At 41.3% G+C, this 25310-nt stretch overlaps 1 protein-coding gene across 11 annotated transcripts in view; it reads left to right on the forward strand.

The window, feature by feature from the left end:
- ARVCF (ARVCF delta catenin family member) overlaps window positions 1-25310 on the forward strand; it is a 245977-nt gene that overhangs the window by 94643 nt on the left and 126024 nt on the right. For 6 of the 11 annotated variants that reach the window (XM_088176225.1, XM_088176232.1, XM_088176228.1 and 3 more), the window contains one exon: window positions 1080-1325. The exons of 2 other annotated variants lie outside the window; for them this stretch is intronic. In XM_088176225.1, the coding sequence (XP_088032351.1) occupies window positions 1110-1325 (216 nt within the window). In that variant the 5' untranslated portion in view covers window positions 1080-1109. Of the gene's footprint in view, window positions 1-739; window positions 849-1079; window positions 1326-14371; window positions 14512-25310 lie in introns of those variants that run through there. 3 more of the 11 variants (XM_088176230.1, XM_088176227.1, XM_088176233.1) reach the window with 3 other exon arrangements.

The following is a 25310-nucleotide window of genomic DNA, read 5'->3' on the forward strand; positions in this document are numbered from 1 at the left end:
TGAAGGGACAATTTCTCAGGACTTAACTCTCAGCACAGAACATAAACAGTTCTGAATTACAGGAGCCTGAGACAGCAGAGGTGCTTTAAGTAGTTTAGTAGTGAAGTGGTTACTTGTTTAACTTTAATGAAGGATTCTGTTGAGGCCATAATTTATGCTTGTATTGTTGGTTTCTTATTGATAGTAAAATGTTTTAAATGCTGTTTGGTCACAGATCTGTGGAATCAATGGGGAGTTTTACAGCATGCACCATACAGGTGGAGATAGGGTTTTAAATGGGTTGTTTGATAACCCTGCTATAGAAGACATAAGGCTGAAGCTCTGGCCCACCTGGCTGGTTTCTGAGTTCCTTTTTCTGCATTGAAAGACAAGCAGTCCTGTGTGTTTTCCATGGAAGATGTTTGGTTTTTCATTTGCATTATTAGCAAACGGCTGCATGAAGGACTGTTTCATTGACTGGAATCATCAAGCATTTCAACTGCAATTGCACACTCTGCATTTGAAAATGTTTTCCATGTTACAGTATGCTGCTATAATATGAAAATGAAAATTATTTTCAGCTACTGTCTGTTAAGTTTGGGGGGGTTGAGAAAATGGACACAACTGTTTTCTTCTACCATGAAGTTTCTGTCCTTAAAAATGTTAAACTCACGCTGTTAAAGACAAAAATTCCAGGTGTATGTGGTGTGAATGTTCCTCATTCCCTCTAAAGCCATATCTTTTTTTATATTTTTTTAAAGAACATTATTATTTGCACAGTGGAATTAGCTCTGCAAGAGGGATGAAAACCCTTGTCAGAGCAGCTTTAGCAAAAAGATCAAAGGAATTAAATACAAATTCTCTCAAAGGTGAGCGTACTTTTTTTTCTTTTTTGAACAGGGAAGTCTTAGATTAATTACTTTTAATTTAAAATCAGATCAGTGGATGGAAAGATGGATGCTTTTCAAAGAGCAGTGCAGTTTGCTTCTTAGAGTGATGAGTATTTTAGCAAGGTGACTAACGATGTGCATTTTTATCTTTAACCTCTGACCCGTGCCCTCCCCACCCTTTACCTAACCCCTTCCATTTGCCCTGGTCAGTTAACAGGCAGGAAGCATTTGAAGGCAGTCATGGATGACTATGATATCAGGTCTGCTGCCAGCATTTTAGCATCTGTTAAAGAGCAAGAGGCTCGTTTCGAGCGGCTGACCCGCGCACTTGAGGAGGAGCGGCGCAATGTCTCCCTGCAACTCGAGCGTGCCAATCAGCCCGCAGAGCGAATGAGCATTTGCAACATTGGCAATGGTCAGCCACTGGCAACCGCCTGGCAGCAGCTCGTACTGCAGGTAACAGCCTGCTCCTTTCACTGTCACTACAGTCCTGGCGCGGTGTTCCATTCCAGAGAGTCAGTGCATCGTGTCTTGTCGGCATTTCATTATCGCCTGCCTTGTGTTGTGCTAGCCCGGAGCTGGGCTGCGGTGTGTGCGTGCTCCATCGAGTCCGCCGGGAGCTCCGCCTTCACAGCCTTGCCTTGGAACTTGCTCTTCCTCTTAGCTCATGGGATACTTTTAAAAGTATGTGCATACTTGAGTAGAAACGCCAAGGAGGGATCTTCACACCCTCCTCTAATCTGTGCACTTGCTGTAAGTCTGGTGATGTGCTGGTGATTGTAAAAGAAGGCTGAATCATAATCTCCATAGCAAACAAAATTTCCATTAGAAATAGCTGGACTTTGAATAGAGGGAGCAGCATGAAAAGCAGGGATTTCCCTCCTGCAAAGCCTTATTGTTTGTGTAGGGAGGACTTCATAATTTGTTTCTCATGTGCAGTGAATTGATAGACTATTTTAATGATGCAAACTGGCTTTGTGGGTAGCTTTAGATTCCCAATTATTGTTTTGCTTGATACACATTCTTTAACTGTTTAAATGTGCAATGACTACTTATGTCTCCGAATTACTTCAGCACTCAAACCCCTCTGACACACAAGGTAAGTCATGCAGAAGCAATAGTACCATTTGTGAAGGTCTGTTTCCTGAGAAGACGTTGTTCAATTCAGAAGGAAACTCTGGGCTATGGGGATTATAAAAGCTGTTGCCCAGTTTTACCAGACTGTTTCACAATTATACTTGCATTGAGCTGTATTGAAGCAGACTTTACCTTATATTCTGTTAGCACTGCTTTTCTAGTACCAGCTGCCATGTTTTTGTACATGTAGATGCTTGAATTTAGGATTCCACGTGAAAGGAGCAGCCTACACTGGTTAGGCTGAAAGTCTGTGTCTGGTAGGAGCTGTAGGTGGTTGTCATAACCTCTGATAAGCAGCTGGGCTGGGAGAGGGGTGATGTGCTTGCATATCTTTTATAGGAAAAGGACGAGTTCACCTTCACTTTTTCTGAATGACTTTGTGTAAAGTGCCTGATTAATAGCTTCAGAATGAAATTCCTTATCCACAAAACTGATGAAGCATGAGTTTTCTGCAGTGTAATGGCTTAAGGTCTAACCACTTCCAAGAAAACTTAATGAAAGAGTTTTAAGTTACTGGGGTCTACATGATTCTTACAGAGAAACAGCCCCTGTAAGTGACCCCAGACTGAATCTGCATATGCTCAACTCCCTGCCACTGGGTGAGGGGAGCTTTAATTCATTGATAATTATCACTGAGGTTTTAGAGTACCTAGTATATAAAATAAAATGGTTAAATTGCTAAATATGCACAATTAAGTATCAATGTAAGGTTAGTCGTGTGAATTTTCATAAAATATACCGAGGGCCAAATTCCTCCCTGACTTACTAGAATTAAATAGTGTTGAACTGAAGGATGAAAGCTGCACAGTCTTTATGCAGAACATGCAGCCTTTTCATCTCTCGTGTTCTGTGTCGCATTTCATTGTGCAGAGTACACAAAGCAGAAGGCTCTGTGTGCTCTGCTGGCTGTGGGGATTGCTCACACCCTGTAGTGAAATCCAGCTCTCCGAGGCTGATTCAGTGAGCACTGGCTGAGTGCTGCACATCGCCCCATTCAACTGTTTGTCAGAAGGAATATTGCAAACTAACTCAAGTAGCAGCTTTTCCATTTGGCGCTTGTGTGGTGATTATACATAATCTAGTTATTTTGAGTAGAATTTGGACAAAAGAAATGAGAGTTAGCTCCATTTTATGAGAGTGACAAATGATCTTTAATGATCTTCACAACCAGGCATCAGTTTTCCATGTTTGTTTGTCGAAATGGAATCTGCCAAAGGGATTTGTTAGGGAAACATATAGTCAGGGCTTTGTAAATAGAGTCTCTCTCACAATATTTTTTTAATATACAATCCCACACTTCCTCCCTTCTTAGAATAGAAAATTAGGCCTTTTTTCCCCCTTTTCATTTTAGACAAGGAAAAGTGCTATATGTGTGGGCAGTGTGCCAGGAGTATACCAGTTTTCTGAAGTCCTCAAAAGACAAAATCAAGGTCTTATGAAAATATTGATTCTAATTAATGAATTCTGGAACTCTTACTTCATTTTTTTTTAATAGCTGCTTTAAACTACTTCTGTAATAATAACTCCTTGTCACCAGCTGCTTGCTGGTGAGTTCTGCCTGTTCAGTGTGAATTTCAAATACTAGAATGGAACATGTGAACTCTGGTGTGCTTGCTGACTTCTTCTGTGAGTGTCTATGCTATTGTGTCTTTTGGCCCTTAAAGAAAAACACCAGATCTGCAGGTGAGGTCTGGGATGTGCTGTAATTGCCAAAAAGTGCCTGCATAGGCTTTTTGATGTTGCATTAAGTGTGGATAATTTTCTCTAAAAATTACTTTGAACATGTTTTAATGGGAGGAATTGATTTCTTGAACAATCTAAACAAATCATTCATGGTTGGTTCAGATATGAGTTAGAAATAGCTGAGATTATTCTTTAAGAAGAAACTTCCTCAGAGGAGGGCTTTCTGGCAAACACTGTCCTCGCAATGAGAGGTCCTAACTGTTGTTGAAATGTCTCCCATTAATATTAGTGAGAGTCTTTTATTCAGGTAGTGGCCAAGGCATTTATGTTTTCATAGCCCACTGCAGAAGGCAGTGCCTGCCAAACCTGCAGGCTCTGCAGAGCTTTGTACCCATGTCTGTTCCTGCAGGAGGCTGTGAGCAGCTCCTGCCTAGGGACAGTCAGCTTTAACCCTCACAGACCCTGGTGAATGGGAACAAAAGTGCTTTTTGTGCTTAATGCACTTGATGGGTAAATGTAACTTCTGCTCTCTGCAGCTTCCCCGGGCTTCTGCTGGAGCTGCAGTTGGAGTTTGTTGGTGAGTATGCAGCCAGTGACATGAATTAGGGCTGTTTCAACTCGAGAACTTTGGGAAGATATGCAGCTTTATACATGTATTACTGCAGATTCTGAAGTGGTCAAATAAAGTGCTCTTTCAGACTAAGAGCCCTCCAGACAAAAGGTCATCAGTTACACTGTGAAAACCTTGGCATTAATCTGGAAAATGTAACATTTAATGAAACTTCGGTCACAGATCTTTTATCAGAGTAATAAAATCTCCTAAAACTCACTGCAGGTTTTAACAATGTTCCTGACTATCTCTGGCTTTGAGTGGTGGGAGCCACGTGGCTGCTCACTGCTGTTGGGTTTTGGAAGTGAGACTCTGGTTGTACTAAAGACAGGAGAGCAGTCTGTTAATGTGCATTTGTGTTTGCTTCTCTGACTCTTCAGGTAAATCATGTACATTGGTTATTACAGTATTTCAGGCTGTGGCAGTCTTGGCACTCTTTGTCTTTGTATCAGTTTTCCTGGGCAGGCACAGTCCAGAAGTCCCTGGTGAGTAGCACCCATCATGTGTCTTCTACATGTTCAAATATCAAGTTGATGTTTTTTATAAGCCTGAGAAATCTTACTGCTTTCTTCATATATGAAGCATTTAGTTTAATCTACCTGGTTTTATTTAACTTCTTTCCAAATCAGCCTTCTGTTGCTCTTCACAGTAGGACCTGAAGTTGGGCAGGAAGGAGATAGAGATGTGCCTGTGTGGGGTGTGTGCTGTGACAGGCTGACACTGAGATGCAGTATTACCTCCACAGAACATAACTTACTACTAATAAAGAATATTCTTATATATATATATATATATACACATACACATTTTTATTAAAACATTAGACATGTGATACTTACTAAACACAAGGCTATATCCTGACTTGGTTTAAACTGGCATGGCTCCATGGGTTTCAGAGGAGCTCTGTCAAATCTGATCATCTGGGGAGTTGAACAAGGTTTGCATTCAAAGATTGTTTCCCATCAGTACGTGGTGACAACTTCCATTCCTGTTAATGTTGCATAACCAAAATAAAGTACAGCATTCAATAAACCCCTGTTGCCAGCAAAAGCACTGTAACAATACTTTGACTTCAGAGATTATGTAGTGTCCTACAGGCCCTACTGCCAATTCCCAATTGTATCCCATGGTACCAATAACAGAAATCAGCCCCTACATGCTGGTGCAGGGTTTTACTTTTATCAGATATATTGACTCTTATTTGCCTGTCAGAAATAACATGGGTTGATCTGAGAAGTCTTCACACTCACAAAATCATACAATAATTAAAAATTTATTACATTTGACTGTTACTGTGATTCTTTTAAGTTCCTAGTGGTAGGTTTGTTGAGGTGTTCTTATATTAAAAAATCAACCAAGTTAATACTTTTTTTTTTCTTCACTTTGAAATACGATTTTAGCTGTTCAAGGAAAATTAGCTTATGGAAAAAGCTTCAGAATATTTTCATAGTTAATGATTTGGATCATTTAAATATTAGCTTATGTTCAAGGGAAGTGACACCTGCTTGAAAACAACCAACCACATTTGACTTTATTTTTTAGGCAGGTATTTTTAAGCCATAATTAACTACCAATATTCTTCAGTCTTTGTTAATCTGAGGTACCTGTGACTTCTGCCAAAAGTGACATTTAGTGAATTGAGGGTTATTTTCAAATAAAAGATGAACTCTAAAGCACACCAGAACACATGGTGAGAATTAAAAAAAAAATACAAGAAGATTAGCTCAAATTGCTTTTCTAAGAAAATACCATCAAGTTAACCTTTCTGAGTCAGCCTGGGCAACAATAGCACTTCTGTCTGTATTTCATTACTTTTAGTTAAGATTCTCTGCTCCAGGCTGACATAGTGCAGACTGCTAGAATATAGAGAATGTTTCCACTGCTTTGATAGCAAGAACATGAGTGCATTAATATTGTATATAATCGGTGCTTTAATACTGTATATATGTTTAAACATACCCAGGGAAAAAGCAAAAATGGGTTCTGAGCTTCACTGAATCTTCATCTTGCCTTTTTTTCTTCTGCATCTCATACAGAATGCAGTTCCATCTTTGCGTGTGAAGTTTTGTGTAATTAGTTCCAGTTTGTAGAGCCTCTTGGCTTCCTGTGTTACATAACATATTTGTGCTCATATTAAGGGACTGACAGCATGGAAAATTCTTTTTTTTTTTTTGCCTTACAGGTAAGGTCAGGTACAGACAACAATGTTGCTGGTTCATGACAGCTCCTTGGTATTAAAGTACTATTTCCTGCTACATTGCAAAATAGCAAGAAAAAAAATCATTGGTGGCTAACTCATGGATGTTCTCTTTCTGCCAGTATTGATAGGTAGCAGAACGTTGGAAGAACTTGCAGGGATAATCCTTGTTCCTTTATAGACCCAGTGGAGCCCATAGAAATGGATGTTCTGCTTGTGGGGTACAGCACGGTTTGGGGTCAGTCACCTGAGGCCGATCTGTGGCTGCTGCTGCCCCTGCCCAGCTGCCTTTGCTCTGTCATTTGGCTCCTGGTCCTTTGGCCTGCAGGTCCCTGGGAGCTCCAGGGCCACTCGCTCTGCCCTCGGCCTGACCCTGCCAGTTCAGTGTGAGTAGAGATACTGAGCTTCTAGGAGTGACCCGGGTCAGGTTGCAGCTTCTGCATATGTGCAACTGTTCAGAGGTTCTGGGGGGAAGGAGGAGGGAGATTTGGGAATATGATTCCCATGGGAGAATGAGTTCTTAGATCAGAATTTAGTGTGAGCTGAGAGATACTTGCAGTACCTAGGCATCCCAGCAGTTAGCAACTGCACCAAGAGCCAATACTCAGCTACTTTTCAGAGATGTGTTCCCATCCCTGGCTTCTCCTGTGTTGGATATGATAATAATGGCATTTAGCTTGGAGGTTAGAGCTTTGAGCATGTTTTTATGGACATTGTCCCATCTCTGTGAAAGCATCAGCTCGTGGTTTAGAGTGAGAGCCAGGACCTTTGGCTGATAGCTGAGCAAGAGTGGAAGCTGGAGCAGGAGCTGGTGCTCCTTGGGCCCAAAGCCCTGCAGCAGGCTTGGGCCAGAGCAGGAGCTGGCCTGGAATTACTGCAGGTGTAGAAGGTAGAGACTTCACAAAGTGACAGTGTGGCACCACCAAGGAGCTCCTGCTGTTTGCCTTTCTGCTGGGATGACCCAAATTCCAAAGGAAATCCTACAACCTGCTTTGTGTATTGCAGGAGGAGCTCCATAGCAGAAGACGAAAACAGGCATCATGTGCAACAGGCGTCATGGTATATATCATATGAGAGGCTCTGAAAATGGACTCAAGTAGTATGCCACCAAGAATTTACATTTCATTGTTCTTCTATTTCTTGACTAGTCTCACCCTTGTTATTCTTCAGTCTTCATTTAAGGCCTTAGATGGTAAAAACAGAGATAGAAGTTAATGGGAATAATAGTATCATTTTCAGCAACAACTAAGAAGCTTTGACCAGCTGAATCAGAAGCAGTGTAGTTTTTTCCAGAAGGGATTTATTTGATAAGCAAACTACTTAAACCCCACTTAGGAGAGTTATTTGGGGCTCAGAACTGCTGGCACGCAGCTGAATCCACTCAAAATCTGATGTGTTATCTGAGAAGTATTTGTATAAAACTTTGTCAGTGAGTCTAGTTTAAAAAGTAGATTCAGTAAAAAATGAAAAGGGAGCCCAGCAACTGAGAAACTGACCCTCTGTCTGGAGGAAGAATGACTTAATTCTTTATATGATCCCCGCCCCCCCCAACTTAATTACATACTATTTTATAGCTTTACATGTGCAGGTTGAAAATATACTTCCAGTTCCAAAAAGCACACCTTTGCAGAAATGTCATTTTTCTCTCAGTCATCAAAAGTACCTCACAGTCCATCTGTTAAATATGTGCTGTGCAACTCTCGGTGGGAACTGCTGAATTCCAAAGTGCCATCTAATGTTTGTCTGCAGGACAGCAATTGCTTTGCACTAATGATTGTAACAGTGTAAAGCAAGGACCGTGTTGCCCTAAGCATCTCAAATATTTTTGCAATTTCATTTCCTTGATAGTTCCAACTCCTTTTGTTTAGTGTAAATTTTTATTGAATGAGATTTTGGAAGCAACTGAAAAGCAGGGATTTTCTTACTTTGTTCGACATGACTTGTGAAAGAACACTTCTCCATAAATGTTAGCCTTTGTGGCCTGGAGCTGGGCCAGGTTTTAATTAAAAATACTTAAATTGAATGAGAAATTTACTGTTCCATAGTAATTTTCCATGATTTTACATTGCTTTACTAATAGAACTGTTTTCTTCTAGAACATGTAAAAGAAACACATTAAAATTAAATTCTAATTGCAGTGTGTTGCCACTGTGTGAACAGGCATCTAGGTTGTTCTTTGCATGATGTCTCTGAGCATTGCAAGTATAACAGCAAGTAATTATTTTAAAAGTCTTATAACAGAAACATTAAAATGTAAACATTAAAGAGTAGTATCAGGTTTAACAAGATTTTTTTTAAAAACAGCTTTCTACTCCCATTTACCACATTTGCTTCTTGATTATTAACATGAATCGTCTTACATTAAAGTTGTGATTTATTTTTCATGTCCTGCTGCTTGTTTTGTTTCTCAGTTCAGACAGCAGAACGTGATTAATTGTCCTGACTTTTAAAGATTTTTTACTTGTAGTACATTTTAGTTCCCAAGCATACCACTGTATTGGTTTATTTGGGATGTTCAGGAAGAAAGATTTGAAACTATCACAAAATCTTTTGTACTACATCTCCCAATTTAATGAAAAGATTTTGTTGCTAATGCAGCCCTTGATCCGTGGGGTGCAGCGAGGCAGAGCTTTATCCCTGCGAGGCGTTGCCCAGGAGCCGCTCAGCCTTTGTGAGCCTCTTCCCTCTCACAGCCACGTGTGCCTGCAGAAAGGTTTTGCAGAAACTTTAAAACCACCAAGCAAAAAACCTGGCAATTTCCTCTTCCTCTGAGCCCTTTGGGCTTTGGACCCACGGAGTTCAACCTCACTTTTAAACTCAGAAATTTTCTACGGTTCCGTTCCAGGTGTCTGCAGTGTCTGTAGGTCTTGTGAACTAATGCTGAAAGAGCCCACAAGGATGTTGGGTTATGATGACATTGATAAATTACTGAGTCTTTTGCTAGTTTAGGCCATCTTGTTAATGGTTCAAATTATGTTCCTGCTTGCTTTGTCACAAATGTCGAGTGATTCACTGAAGTCATCAGTGTGACTGAGAACAGAATGGCCAAAGATGGCCATGGGCAGCCTGAGGCTGTGTGCCAACTATAATTAAAGGCTTTGATTTAAATAAATGTCACAGTTTACTCTTTATTTAGACATTATAAAAAAAACCCCCATAACACAAACCAACCAAACAAAAAACAAACAAAACCCCAACAATTGCTTTTTTTTTAAAACTACTAAATTACTAGCTGGAGAGACTATTTTTTATCCGTAGTTGTGGTGACTAGGAAATGCTGTAGAATGCCATCAGAGTTCATTTTAAGGACTTAATCTAAAATGCTGGCACAGTGGCATTTTAGAATACTGTAGTTAAAGATTGAAAAGGGCTATAATGTCTGTGTTTCTAACTCATTTCGATTAGCTCTTCTTCCTTTTTGCAGTCCTATTTTCATATGTAACTATTTAAAATACAAGAAACCTGCTCTGGAATAAATTTCCTACACAGAGACCTTAATTCTCTCTTCAGAAAGGACTGCAAAACAGCTTCAGGTTTTGGTTTGAAGGGGACAGTAATTACAATGAAAATGGGTCGATTGTGCAGACAGCTATCAGTCCGGTACATCATGGCAAACCACATTTTTGCCTTCTGGATGAGGGAATGACGTGTTAGGCTGGTACCTTCTGAGCAAGAGTTTGTAATATGCAGCATGAAAGACAGCACAAATTGTCTGGAAAATCTACAAACCAAAACAATATCTAAGAAATGAAAAATGGACTGGGTCTTTCTTTCCTGCATTTGAGTCTTTGTTTTCCTTTCCAATAACTACAGCATGAAATTATGGTCACAGTACCAACCTTAACGTGATCTGTTTTCCTTGCTGTTATCATTCTGTTATAAATGTCATGGTAATTAATTTTTTTTTTTTTCATAAACCAGAGGAGGTTTTTTTTATCTTTTTAAAATGTAGTTGAGTCTTACCTAAATGAAGCTGCTGGGAGAAAACATAGGTCATTCATTCAGTTGTGACCTATAAGCAGTGACATATACCTTCTCTGTCCTTTGTTTCTAACGTAAGCAGTGCTGTCACCAGACTGTCCTTGTTCTCATCCTGTCATATGACAACTTAGATGAAATGGAGTTGACTGATATTAGATGTAGCAAGATGGAAGCTGTGTTGGTATACAAATTAAAATCCCCTGATTTTACTGAAATGCCTAATAGTGTCAACCTGTAGAAAGTGTCTGCTTTGCTGTATATTTCTTAAGCCTTGTGATCCTTTAGACCTCTTTTAAATACTGGCTTCTTAAATAAAGAAGCCGCCTAAAATTATCCTCCATTTATCTACAACAGCTCCCTATTGAGGCAACCTGGCTTTGTCTCAATTTCTAACCTTGCAGTATGGGAGCAAGAAGATTGTCAAAACCATGTTCATGGCAATGTTAGAAATACCTGAGTGGATGTGTCCTATTACAGTTATGCAACCATTTTGGAGCAAGTACAGATGCTTTGAAAAGGCTCCTGTAACTTTTCAATACATTTAAAAATGATGATAATGCTAACAGGAAAAGATTTCAAAATGTGTCTCGGAGATAGAATGTTCTGTTTCCATTTGTCTGGATTAAAATCACTGCTGTAGAGCACTCTGACACATCTCAGTGTGTCGTGCTTTAGTTCTCCCACTTACCTTGTTTATTTGCTGCATGAAATTCACAGACGGACAATAAAATACCCTTGGCATGGAAGCCCCTGTATGAATACAGGCTCTCTAATTCAGAGAATTGCCATGGGTGATGGTGGTGCTTTTGCCTATATGGTTAGCTGGGATTCTTGATTCATCTTGTGCCTTCTTGCTCTGTTGGGTTTATGGAAGTTACATATCACTGAAGCCATATGTTATGATCCCAGGCAGAGCTGTAAACCATTTCCTTTTTACTGCCTCTGAGAGCAGATCAATCTATACAGCAGCACTAGTGATGGGGAATTTTTTAAGGGTAATGGGAGAAAATAAGAAAAGAGAGCTTGGCTGAGATGCTATACTATTCCATCTTCCAAAGAATTAAATCCCCTCCTATTTATAAATTTTTAATTTCTCAGCAAGAAGAAAGAAGGTTTTCACCCTACTTTTTCAGCCGGGGAAAAAAAAAGTGACAGATTAAGAATTTAAGGTTCATTTTGAAAAAAGAGGGGAAGGTTGTGATATAGTCAGCAGTCTGATACTAATGGATAGAGTGTTTGTTGCCAGAATTTAGAAGTTCAGTATAACCTTAGGGATCTAATCCATAACTCTTTTTTAGGTAATTAGTTCTTTGACTTCACATTGCCAAATCTCAGCTTTCAGAATTATATGAGCTGGTAAAATACTGCAAGAGGCTAAGGGGACTTGAGATGTAATTTCCCTTAAAAAAAAATCTCTTAGCTTTCAGTCAAAACATTTTCAAAATTTACTTTACAACCAGAAGGCCTACAAGCATCTACTTTATATTTTAGAGGAAAAGCATGTTTTTAAATAACAACTTGACTCCAGCAGGTGGGACTTCAAAATTCAGCAGCACTAATCTTGCATGGCTTGCACAAATACCTGTGGGTTTACAGCATGGGAGACTTCTTATGTGAGTAAGAATTGGCAAGTCCATCCAGGAAGGTTTTCAGTTCCCTCGCTTTGCATGCAGGAGTAGCTCCTGCAGTGCCCTATGGATATAGGCTTTACACCGTTTTTTCCTTTGACAGTGTATAAAGGGCTGGCACATAGCCAGGTGCATGGCTAAATTGAATGGTGCTGTTCTGTGCCAGCATGGCCTCGACAAAAGTGGAGTTATTTTAGTTTGTTAACCGAAGAAAAGTTGGACAAGGAGAAGGGGTGGGAGAGCTCTGTACAAAAGTACAGGAGACTCATGCAAACCTCATTCCTTTTGCCTTGCCCATTACGTATTTTATTAATGGCCACTACAGTTGCCTCTAAATTATTCCCCTGTAGGTAGAATACATCTTTAGCGTCCAGTGAAGCAAATCGCTTCAGCTGAACCTTGTGCAACATCTGCCATTGCCCTTGTCAAACTTTGCAGCATTTATTTCTAAACAAAGTGGGATGAGCTGGGTGATGCAGTTCTGCCCTGTTCTCTGCCCCTAAAGTACAAAGCCTTAGCTCTAGTATACTTCTGGAATTGGGAGTAGTAGGAAGACTGAAATTAGGATTAAATAGGTCTGAAACATTTCTTCCACTCTTAAAGGTCTATATAGGAGATGCCACTTTTTCAGGTTCCTCTGGTAAGATTGATGCAAATTAACTGTTAGTTATGGTGGCACTGGGAAGGATGTTTTAAACTTTTCAGGGAACCTGAAGCTGGGATGAAAATAGCTTTTTGTGCAAAGGTGCCTATTCTGATAATTAAAGACGATTCAATCGTGCCTTTCCTTCCTGGTGCATAGTTGGTCTCCCTGGCTCTGACTATGCCTGTTTTCCAGGGATAGTCTCTAATTTGATGCCAGTATCTTTCAGTCCCTAATTACCACTGTTCAGCCACCAGCTGTTACAATGTCAAATTTACTTATTGCTTTGGTTTGCTGCAGGAAACTCGTAGGAAGAGGGAGAACCACCATAACCCCTTGGCTGGTGTCTGCAAGCAGTGCTGGATTTTCAGCACTAGGGGCCTCAGTCCCTCCCGGATCTGGCCAACAGCTTCCATGGAAGGGCAGGGCTCTGGTTCAGGGCTGGCTGAGCATCTCCCCTTGCCCTGTTGTGGCTCCAGGGGGAAAAATGCTTCAGGTTTAGTTAGGGTTGGTTTACACCTGCCAACCTACATCTCTTTCTTTCAAAACTTGATGCCTTAAAATATTTCTTCATCACTTCCTGCAATTTTGTGGAAAAGGCAGAAGGATCCAGATCCTAAAATAAGAAGTATGGGAAGGCTCTCCTTCTTCCCAGGTATTTCGCAGAGGTTTACAGCCTTGTTGAAAGAATGAATGTTAAAAACTAGGTAGGTACTTCCAATTTACTAGAAATAGATGGATGTGAGAACCGTGTTGAACCATGCTGTGAAGTCCCAGTTTTTGTTGCAGAATGTAGTAGATGCAAGGCATAGCACACCTGGTATTCATTTTGGTAATGAGTAATTTATTCAGGCAATCTTCTAATGAATGTGGGGACAGGTTTGTGGGCAGGTGAACGGCTTTAAAAATGAGGCCAGTTGCACTTTCTAGCTCTAAGCCTCGGTGCACCTGTGTAGGATGCAAAAGGGAGGAGACCGTGATGGAAGATCATCGTTGCCTGGTGTTGGTGCATTAGGGATGCCATTAATCTCGAAGTGAAGTGCAAAAAGTAAGCAAGAGAGAAGGTTTCCTTTCTTGTGCTTTCTCGCAGACCGCCCTGTAATTCCGGAGGCAGCTGCGCTCTCCGGGCAGGCGCTGTGGGAAGGAGCCGGCAGGTTACCGCTCTGACAGACGCTGGGAACAGGCGCTTTCCCTCTTTGTCTCTGTAATCCATCAGGAGAGATCCGGGGGGGGCGGCGGGCCGGGACGCGGGGGAACCCCCGGGGCTCCGGGCGTGCAGTCGCCGGCAGCCGGAGGGACCGCGCGGCGGCGCCGGGCACAGCTGAGGCTGCTGGGCTGGGGCTGGGGCTGCTCCCCGCAGCTCTCCCCGCTCCCCCGGCCCTGCCCCGCTCCCCCGGCGCGCCGGGCGTGGCCCGCTCCGGCTGCGGCTGCCCGTCAGTGCCGCCCCCCGTACGGAGCCTCCCGGCGCCGGGGCAGCGGCGGCACAGCCATGTGAGAGCCCGAGCCGAGGAGTGCCGGTCCTCCCGGCGGAGCGGGGCTCTCCCCTGCATGGGCTCGGGCCGTAGGGAGGCTGCCGAGGGGCTCTGGGGCGCCCGGGGTGCCGGTGCGGGTACTAGAGGAGCGAGCTCGGCCGCGGGAGGAGGCTCCGGAGGCTGTCAGAGCAGCGGGCTGGCTCCGCGCAGGGGCTGCGGGCAGCCGGAGGTGTTGTGTGCTGGGGACAGCGGGACCGGCACCTCGCATAAATGCCTGCGGAACTCAAACAGGTTAGTGCCAAACTTGCGTCCTTCCCCGCGGGCTCTCCGGGCTCCGCGGCCGCCTGTGCGGGGGTCCCGGTGGCGTGGAGAAAGCTGTCAGCGCTGCAAGGGCTTGTTTACTTGTGTTCTCGTTTTTAGCTGAGAACCAAGAGCAAAAGCTGAGCTGCTCTTTCTAGCAGAGCATTCGAGAGAGAATCTGCTTTTGTCTCTGTTGTGTTAACTGGTGAAACACCCAAAAAAAGCAAGCCATTGTGTTCTTTGACCTTCTCGTCCTGCTCAATAAATCTAGGGAGCTCTTTGACGTGAACAGCTAGAAATAGTGCTTTTAAAAGAGAAAGCTTTGCTATTGTGCTTTTGTTTAATGTTTGCTTTTCCCATACTGTGTTCCCTGGCTTTCTCTTTGATTTTGTTGCTGGACATACCAGAGAAATAACAGTGGTTTTTCACTCTAAATGTTATCTTAAACATAAAGTTCTTCTTGGCTGTCGTCTTAGTAGTTATAATGGACTTACAACTTGGTGCAAAAATATTTCAAATATTTTTCTTTACTTTCAAGTGTCATTGGGTATTCCAGGGCAAAGCTGTTGCAGAGTAGATTTAAATAAATAGAGATGATGTAGACGCCTGTAATTCATAGGTGCTTTTCCTGGGTAACCTCCTTCTCCTGCCTTGTAAGCCTCAGGAAACCCGATAAATTCAGGTGGTGGCAGGGTAGAGCTGCTTCTCCAACTAGGATGAGGTTGTCCTTTTCTTAATCCTCTTTTTTCTCCTTTGTGTTCATAACTTAAGACAGAGTACCGTAGAATAAGAAAATGCAGAAATTATACATCACTGATAATATAATACATCCCTGAATTTGTTTAGGCTCATTGCACTGGGGTTGTTAGAGTTCCTCTGGCTTGGTTTAATACACTGTGTTCCACTCACCCATCTCAGAAACAGAAGGCTGAATCATTTCATGATGCAAATAGGATGCTGATTCCCTTGAGGGGAAAGTAGCCCTTTCAACTGGGCCCTCCAGTGAGCATTTCTTTGTCTGTAGGATTCCCTGGAATCACAGTCGTGCCTGCTGGATGTGGCCGAATGCTGGTTTGTGTGGGTGCTTGTTTGTGTGTCGTGCTACCTGTGGGCTTCTTAGGAAGGGATTTGATTTGTCTGTGGTGCCGTTCATATTGCCTGACCCACAGCTACTGTACCTGTCAAATCATGTGCAATGGTTGAGTTTTAGATAGATCTAGTTAGCAGCTCCAAGGGATTTTGGTTTTGTCTGTGTTTTTTTAATACATAAAGGAAAAAGCTGGAGGTAAGGAGCAGAATGGGAGCAGTGGGAAAAAAAAAAAAGGTGCATTTAATGTCTTTTGACCCGTGCAGTACAGCTGTGTTTGTGTCTTCTGGGTTTTCTGTGTTGATAGGCGGAAAAGCTTGAGTGAGAGTGGAAGGTTGTAGTTAATCACTTTAGGTCATGCTTTTCAGTTAACTTGTAAATTCTTATTCCATATCAAAACAAAAAAATGTCATGGTTTTAATTTTCACGCTGTCTCAGCTGAGGATCAGACAGAGATATGCTATTTTATGTTTTCTGTTGGAAAACGGTTCTGAATTTATTCTGAGGTCTTTTTACAGAGTAACTGTTCAGTCTGGTAGCACAGCAGTTTATTAGAGAATGCTTTGCTTAATGAAAGGTGGTAGTTTCAAGCCATGAATTGTCAGATAAATTTATTGGGCAGTTACAGGGCCTCTAGAAAGTAATTCTTTAGCTGTAATGATCACAATTAAGTAAAGCTAAACCAAATGAATAAATGACTTTGAGGTGGATGACAAGTCCATACAATCCATAGAGATAAAGATAGGAGAGATACTAGAATGGACTTCTGCCACATTAACTGAAGACTGCTATGTTTAGATAAAGACAGCTGTGAAATAGTAATTAAAAAGAGTGAAGAATAACTTCTAATCATGCATTTGCTGAGAATAGTCACACTTATTGAAGTTCTGGGCCACAAAAGCAGCATTGTACCTCAGAGCACTGGCAGAGGAACCAAATGCTGAAAACCAGAAACGTGGCCATGAGTGAGGAGGGTGGGTGTCACCTTCTTGAGCCCTCCCTTTGCCATTCCCCTTCCTGCTCAGGGATGGAGGCTGTTTGGTGCTGAGTATCTGCAATCTGCAGTAGCCTTGGAAGTAAGTTAAGAGTTTATGAAACTGAGAAGAATCTTGAAGTCTGGAACTGTTAAAATATATGTTCGTGCAGTATCACTTACAGCTTTGATCTGGATCTGAAGCCTAAAGTGCTGGCTTGCCTCAGGGCCATGAAGTTGTGAAGGGGAAAGGAGTCGCTTAAAGTGACTTTTGCCAAAAGCTCTTCAGTTCTCTGTTACTCTTGTTTTGGAAAATAGTTTATTAACATTCCGAATTCAGGTACTGACCTCAGCAAGGCTGTCCTTCCTCAGCACTTTGTTCCTGAAGCATTTCGCTGGAGGATAATACTGATGTGAGAGAGTATGAAATTGTAGATCTGGCGAGATGAAAAAGCAGTTAATGCATTAGTGATGTCCCTGCTGTGAGTCTGTACCAGTGATGAAAAGCTTGTGGAAGAAATGTTCATGGAGGTGCAGCATGCAATAGTATCATCGTTTTCCAAGCAGCTGGTCAAGTCACAGTAAAAAGCCAAATAAGAAGGGAGTGTGAGGTTTGGCATGGATCTCTGTAGGGGTTCATCCATGGGTTCTCACATATGACAGGCATGAAACAAGTCTAATACACTCTACTCAGAGTTTTTCCAAATGTAGAAATACTGATTATGGAAGATAAAATGGGGAAAAATAGCATGTTAATCACATTTGAAACTAGATGGACTGGATGTTTATAGCAAAGCTATTCACAAACATTTAATTGCAAACACTTTTCTCCCAGGAGTTCATTTCTGCCACTAAATTAAGGTTTGATTTAGTAGGAGTACGATCAAGGCCACTGGTGAAGTTCTGTCCTTGCATTTGAGCGTTAAAATAACAAGGCATTTCACTGAATATAAGGACTTTAGCATATTCTTAGCATGTCTTTACCTGCTCTTCGGTTGCTCTGAGTTATTTCCTCTGTGCTACCAAAATTCTGTAGCTGTAATGCAGGGTAACTTCTAAAAAGCACCCACTTTAGACTGCACCACTGCTCGTTCTCCTTTGTGGAAATATTTATGGATATTGCAGTGTGAGATGGGAAGTTCAGCTTTGGGGTTCAGAAAATCCTATTCTTTGCTGCTGCTGGATGTTGGTTTCCCAAAGTATGCAACAAGATAATGCCCACATGCATTTGAGGACCATTCTGGGGACAAAACCAGGGAACTGATGCAGCAGAAAAACTGAGGCAAACCCGAAAGCTTCAGAAAAAGAGGCATGCACTCCTGAACCAGGCCATTTGAGGCCCTTGGAAGGGTTGTACCTTCCTCCTGGGCCTGAAACAGGGAGGAGAAGTGGCTCTGTATGAAGTTGTTGGGAGAAGGAAAAGGGCAAGGGATGAATGGGAGTGTGTGGGCAGGAGTTCATGTGCTGGCTCTGCTGGTGAAACCAGGTGACAATACAATACAAAATCCCAAATGTCTTTGCCTGGGAGCTCTGTTACACATTTAGTTTGGTCACATCTTCCCAAGGACAGACCAGAGCAATAACAAGACTGTGTTCTTCAGGTGTTTTAAAGCCACTGTTGTTCCAGTAGCATGTGAGAAGTGAAACATATTTTACTAGTAGGTTTTCTTCGGTTTTGTTTTTCCAGTGGAGGTTTGAAAATTAAATGGAGTCCCTGAAATAAATCCTGAGACTAGAGAGAGTGCATTTCAAATTCTTGGATAAAAGGAAAGCTGAAACTCAAACATCGATAGTTTTAAATTTCGCTGTGTCCATTGTGTCTTCTCTCTCATTAAATTGCATCCAGGCTTTGGGACTTTTTTTCATTTGCCTTTATACCTAAGAATGAGCAACTGTGACTATAGCTGAGAGAAGCCAGATGAGCAACACTTGCTGTCTTAGGGCAGCATAATCTTTTGTATCTACAAATGAGTGGGCAGAAGCCTTTCTGTTGTATTAAGGGGTAGAAACTCTGTGAACTTGGTGCTCCCTCTATACTGCAGTAATGTGAAAATCCCTAATTTTCAGTGGTGTTCTCTGCCTCTTTGATGAGTCAGACCCACACCTGCTTACAGCAGGAGATTGAAATGCCAGAGTTTTCCCTTTTATCTGATCCCACACATCTATCCTTAGCATCACAGCTCCTCAGTGTTCAAAAAAAGAAAAGGTGTTTTAACTAAACTTGGAAGAATTTTTCAGCTTGGGAATTTCTGCCTCTACAAGCTAAATCACTTGGCACAGCTCTGAACTTTTATTTTCAGTAAAACTTTCTCAGCAAGACTATTGTAATGTTCAGAGGGATGTTCCTGAAAGTCTGTAATGAAACCAGAGTCAGGGCTTATTTTTATACTGTAGAGAATGTATTTATGTGTGTGGGTATAAAAATACATACATGGAGATGAGAAGATGATTTAATTTAAGTAGCATTACTCTGGATGGGAGTAGTGTAAGACTGATCAGAAGAATCATCTGAAATGTTCAGAAGTCCTTTCAAAGTACAAGCTTGTAATTGATTAAGGAGCTGATGAAAGAGATGAAACACAATTTGATTATGGATGGTAGAGCCCTGAGATAAAAATAGGTCCTGTGTGTGACCAGGATTATTCTGCTGTTTGAATTGTAAACTTCTGGAAATTATTTTAGTAAGTTTTGCATCTGAAGATATTTGCATCCCTCTCTTTTGATCTCATTCTCAGGTGAATTTGCTGTTAAGGGCCTAAAGACCCTTTTGGCTTCTGGGCACAGCAGAGTGGACCTTGGCTGGTTGGGTGTTTGGTCCTTTAACAAAGATACAAACCAGTGTCTGTACCAGAGTTATGCTGAGATGAGAGCTCAAAATTTGAATAAGTTAAAGTCACTTGTTTAAATATTTCAGTACAGGACTTGGAAAGTTTGTTAATTCCAAGTAGCTCTGGAGAAAGGATTGATAGAGAAGCCTGTATGAAAAGCTACATGTGGGGCTTCACATAGTACTGCATTGCAGTAATGTAAAACAAATTGTTTTGAATGGACAAAATTACTTACTTACAGAACAAATGATGTGAGTGGCTAGATTTCTCCATCAGCACCTTCCTGAATCCTTGTTAATCACTGATAAACTAAACTAATTCTTTATATTGAAATGGTACCTGGAAGTTCTCTACTTTGTCTTATATTGGTATAAATTCTATTGAGCAACTACTCTGGTTCTGCATCAGGTCATGCTGATGTTCTCTCATGGACATAATTTACTTCTAGGCACCTTCCTGGTGTGACCTTCTTGCCTTCCTGAGGCATCCAGAATGGCCATTCCTAGGTCCTGGAAGCTTAGGAATTGCAAGGTGTGCATAATGCCTTGGTTTTCGTGTGCCTTGAAGCTCCCAGTGCTATGGTTAGGGCTTCAGAAATGCTTTGCATCCTTTGAGGTGTTCCAGGTGAACCCACTGGCTGATTTGCAAATAGGAGGGAAACAAAATTCAGCTTTCCTCCCCAGGAAGGGAGGCAGCATGCTGGGACAGTGACTGGGGTGCCTTCTGATGCTTGTGTTTGGGTGAAGTTAACTACGCTGATTTCTGGATGAAATTTCAATCAATCAGTTGGGCAGAAAGCCTGTCCTTTCCTCCTAGCACTGCCAGATGAGACAGTAGATCTTATTTAATTATTTGGTATCTTACTGGTGCTGTTTCTGGTGTTAATTCACTTCCCTAGGATGACTGTGTCCCAGCATTAAGTGTGAGAACCTGATGCTGCAGCTCCTGTTTTTCAGTAATATATCTATTTTCCACCTTTGTGTTTTAATAATCCTATTATACTTTCCAGTTCTTCATTCTCCTCTTTGACCAATACGAGTGGTCTGTATTTCTGACTATAGTATGTTTATAAGAGTTTTATAAATGTATTCCTCACGTTAGCGTATGCAAATGTGAGTATATGTGTGCCAGACAAGGAGCACTTCAGATTTGTCCATAGCAGTTTCATCTCATCTGGGTAATTCTTTCGACCAAGACATGTTATTTTATTACCTGAGGTTACAATGCATCTTGGTCATGGTGACACATTTATCTTGTATTTTATGATGCAATCTTATCACACCCCATTTCTTTTTTCTTTCCTGTTCAGCTTTTCATCTGTCAGTGACAGCCGTGACACCAGTTAGTGGCACAGTAATTCCAGAGCTATGTATTAGTGCACACTGGTGGCAAGTTTTAAGGGTAACATTTTGCTTCTAAGGTACAATATTCATTTTAGCAGGTTGTTTCTGGAGGGAAGAGCCATTTGTAATTACATCAAAACCAGCAGCCATCAGTTATTTTAGATGTAGGAGATGGCAAAAAATACTTACTTGGATAACATTCAGGAAATATGAAGCAAACAGAAGGTGACACTGCACCCTTCTCTCACTGCAAGGAGTGTGAAGAAGCACTAATTAATATTTTATGTACTGGTGATGAACCTTCATATTTACAGTTGCAGCTTTTATATTTTAACATACAAAAATAAGTATCTTCCATAAGCTGTATGAAAAAGCAAAGTGAGAGGGAGAACATTGTTCAGTTCATGGCTGAACAAGTTGTGACCCTTCTTAATATGTTGGATTAAAATTTTTTTTACCCTGTCATCTCTTCAAGGGCCAAATCTTCAGAGAAAACTGCTGCTATATAATCAGGATTGAGGGACAGACTTTCAAACCTTAAAGGTAGTATGCACCAGCTGCAGATGTGATTAGAGATCAATTAAAAAGTGCTGTGTCAATCTTCTGAATAATTTGGAAAACCTGACTGCTAGTTTTGATGTGTAAATAGGAACTGAAGCATCTGCCTGCAATTTCTCTAAATCTAGTGTGACACTAATCAGTAAGTTTCTTTTCTTCTTGGTTTTTCTTCTTCTTAATCCAGTAAGTTTCTTTTCTTCTTGGTTTATGAGACTCCAGTCAGAATCATCTTTGTTTCATTTACATGGGATCAGTTTTATTTTTCTTTTACCCACAAAGCTGACACTTCAAAATTTCAGCTTAACAGTGCCAGCACAAACTTTACAGTACTCAGATAAAATGTAATTTTCTTCCTTTGCTGCCTTCACCAAGAAGCATAGCAGATAATGTGTAACACCTATGCCTAGCTTGGCTGAGTTCCAGAGCCCTTCCAGAAAAAGAGACACTGGTAAAATCAGCATCTGCCATTTAAATCAAGATAATAAAGGAAGAGTAGTGTCCACAGCAGCTGAAGTGCTGTGTATGCTTGCATAAAGATACTGCAAATGTGTGGGTGTATTTCATGAATTGTTGCTCTTTGAATTTTCTTGTTCAGAGAAACTTGGCAGAGGTACATTATGTGGATACTGTTTTGGCAACTGGAATCACAAAAATATTTACGAAGTCTGAGTTCTTCTCCCATGCTCTTGTCCCTCCTTCCTGTGTTTAAAATTCCCCTAAGTGTTTTGTTTTAGTCTTCTAAAAATTCAGTTTTCCTTTAAAGGGACAAGAAGAATTAGTTTTCTTCTGGTTGCAAGTTACAGATAAATGTTTTTGAAAAATGCCTTTTAAGTTTATGACTGAAACACAACACTTAAACAACTTTTTTTTCCTAATATTTCCTGTGGATTTTTGAATGGCAAAAATTTGGGAAAAGATACTTTTCTTCCCTCTTAAAATACAGCTCCCGTATTCTGGGAGCACTTAATATGTGGCAAATTGTCAAGATGGCTTTGTTGGGCACTTTCTGGTAGACCCTGAGGAGATGCCCTCTGTTTTGGGGTCCTGCTGTGTTTGTTTGCCATGCGGGTGGTGGGAGCTCAGCCCTGCATGCCCGGGGTTGTGAGAGTGCTCAACACGGGCTGTTCACGCTGCTGGGAGGCAGCTCTGGTGTATGGGGGAGGCACTGTGAGGTGATGAAGGCTGACTTCTCCTTTGGACAAAGGAAGCTCAAATATTGGCTCTGGACAACTCCAAGGTCCAGTTTTGTCTCAGCATTGTTGCCTGGTTTGCGGGGTTGAGCAGTGCGCTTCAGCCTGGGGTTATGCTGCCTCTTCTCAAGTTTATCTTGTTCCTGAATTTCTCAACTTGCTTCTGATAGTGCCCAAAGCCATTTAGAGCTGGTGTTCTGCAGCACTCGTGTCTCATTAACGCTGGAGAAGTACAGTCCAGATTTTGGCTACAGGTAGGTCCGAGACTATAAAATTATGTCTTTGGATTTAGCTGAGAATTGAAGGAACAGGAAGAGTGTTATGAACGGATCAATGCCATTGGAAATGAAAGAGTTAAGAATGGAAGTCTGATTGCACAGCTGAAATCTCAATAGGAACTTGTGGTCTCTTGAGAGAAAATGCCATTCAGCACCGTTGCACAAAGTTATTTCATTCTTAATTTTAATTGACATGTCCCAGAATGCAGCCCTCTCTGACGAATCCGGGCGGCACAGAGGCGTTGTGAGTCTCAGTCTCTGTGTGGGCGATCGCTGTGTTTCAAATTCAGGTCATTATTAATTTCCCTTTGATACCAGCATCCTTTCTGCCTGCCTTATTCACTCAATAGGTTGATGAAATTTGAATGAATCTTCCTCTAAGTAAGATGTTGGTCACCTCCTGGGATTTCAGTGTAATAATCTTGCCCTGCTCTTTTTATCTTTATGACAGTTTTAGCCCCTTGCCTTCATGACAGGGGTGTCCTGTGTAACTTCAGTAACAGGAAAGTAATTATTTTATTATTGTAAAAACTGGGGTGTATAGGTGTTTCAGCTTTATTGGGGGGGCACGTCAAGCAAAATGTTGTTTGGTGTACATCAATTTTTCCTAAGTCTTCTGGGTTTAATTCATATGCAGTCAGTTATAAGCCCAGCAGGAGTGGGGGAACCATGCAGCTCCCTGTAGTAGTTATGAGGAGTAGAGATATCTGCCTTAAGTATTTCTTCAATATTTTGTATCTTCAGGATTGATTGCATTTTTAAAATAAGATGTACGCTTGATTCACTGGAGTTATCCCAAAATTTACAGAACTTTCTTAGAGCTTTTGTCTCTGCTTTGTATCCAATAGGCAGCTGTTTAAAGAAATATTTTACAAAGAACCTAAATCCACTCAGTAGCCACAAATGCAGTGGAAAACTTGTGCTACAGAACATCAGCTTGTAATTTAGTTTGTTCTTAACCTGTAGATGTGTAGGTGAGGACAGCTGCAGGTATACCTGGAACACTGAAGGTTTCACTGGGGTGTAGATTTGACTACCAGTTCCTTATGGATAAGTGTTGGAGTTACAGGTCTAAATGCCTTAAAAATATAAATTTCCAGAGTAGATTTTGTTTCTATTTACATTCTGTGTATTCTGTTATTCATCTTCTTTGTCTTCTCAGCTGTTTAAGCTGGTACAGTGTTTTGCTGGCATACAAGGTATAGTAGCTATGAAAAGAGAGTCTTCATTATTTTTTTGAGTTTTTCATAACATCAGCTCCTTCACATGGAAACCATGTAGTGTTTGATGGTGATCATGGTGATGATCAAACTTACTGCATCTGTAAAAGAATGTTTGCTTACAAAGGGTCGCTCTCAGCTTTAAGACTTTTTTTTTTTTTTTTTTTTTTCAAATCCAGGGTTTGGATTTGAACCCACTGTTCACCTTTTCCAGAAAAAATTGGTCAGTGGTAATGAAGGTAGACTAAGGAGGACAAAGGGCATGATATGATACATTCTTAATTGTTTATATTTTTCCTCTGAGAATAAAGAGGGTACTCTGTGTTTTACCATAGGAAATGCTTTTGTATTTTTACTACATACCAAGGTTGAAGTAAGCTACTGTGAGCTACCTTCCTAGAAAGCCTGAGCATTGCTCCTTGTGTAGAATTCCTCACTTAAGACAAATTAACAGTAGCCAGTTGTCTAGCTGTTTTCTGATAAGATTTGAATGCCCCTAGATAAAAGGGCCCCTGAATTGAGGGGTGGGTCAGCCATGGTGTCCAGACAGTGCAGTTCAGTGCAGTGCTTCCCTTGATGCTGGAATGGAGTTCATGGCCCCTTTTCCTGCTTCTGTCTGTCCCCAGGCTGACATTAATTTCATAAACCCACAGCTACAGCCTGTAACTTCCATCACACTTTTTCCCCAAATTTTGATCCGTGGCACTATACCTGGAATGTTTCCTGGATGCAAGCCTTCCTCTCCTCTCTGGTTGGTAAGCAAATTAATTTTACTGCTGGTTTGCTGTACAAGGTCCTGTAGAACTTGCTTTTGCCTCATGTCTGTCTGTTTATTGTCAAGCAAGGCATGCAAATAATTATCATCTCTGGGCGTTTCTTACAAGAAATTATCACTGCTGGCTTAATTTTCTGGAGTTTCTCTGGTTTGGGGTTTGGAGCAGAATGGAGCCTACCCAGGCTTTGTGGGTGGTTTCAGGAATAGGTGCTATGCTCAGATGAAGTGTGTGATTCAGAAGAAAAGTTTGGTCCTGTTACCTGGTCTCCTTCTGGTATTCTAATTTTTGAAAAAGCTATCTCTGCTTGATTTTTAAGCAGGTTTATTTAAAATACTGTAATGTGTTTACAGTCTTGTACAGCTGCCTGCCTGCCTTAGCTGGGGTGGGGGCTTTATTAATAATTTAACCATGGATTTGTTTGGGTTTGACCAGCCTCAGTGCAGAAACAGCTTGCTGAAATTGCTGACTGGAGGTAAATATGAGAGCTTTGTTGTCAGCAGAATCATTCCTCTTCTGTTGTTTCCTCGAAAACCCAAA

The sequence above is a fragment of the Sturnus vulgaris genome, chromosome 19 (assembly GCF_052056855.1).
Source record: "Sturnus vulgaris isolate bStuVul1 chromosome 19, bStuVul1.hap1, whole genome shotgun sequence".
Lineage (NCBI taxonomy): Eukaryota > Metazoa > Chordata > Aves > Passeriformes > Sturnidae > Sturnus > Sturnus vulgaris.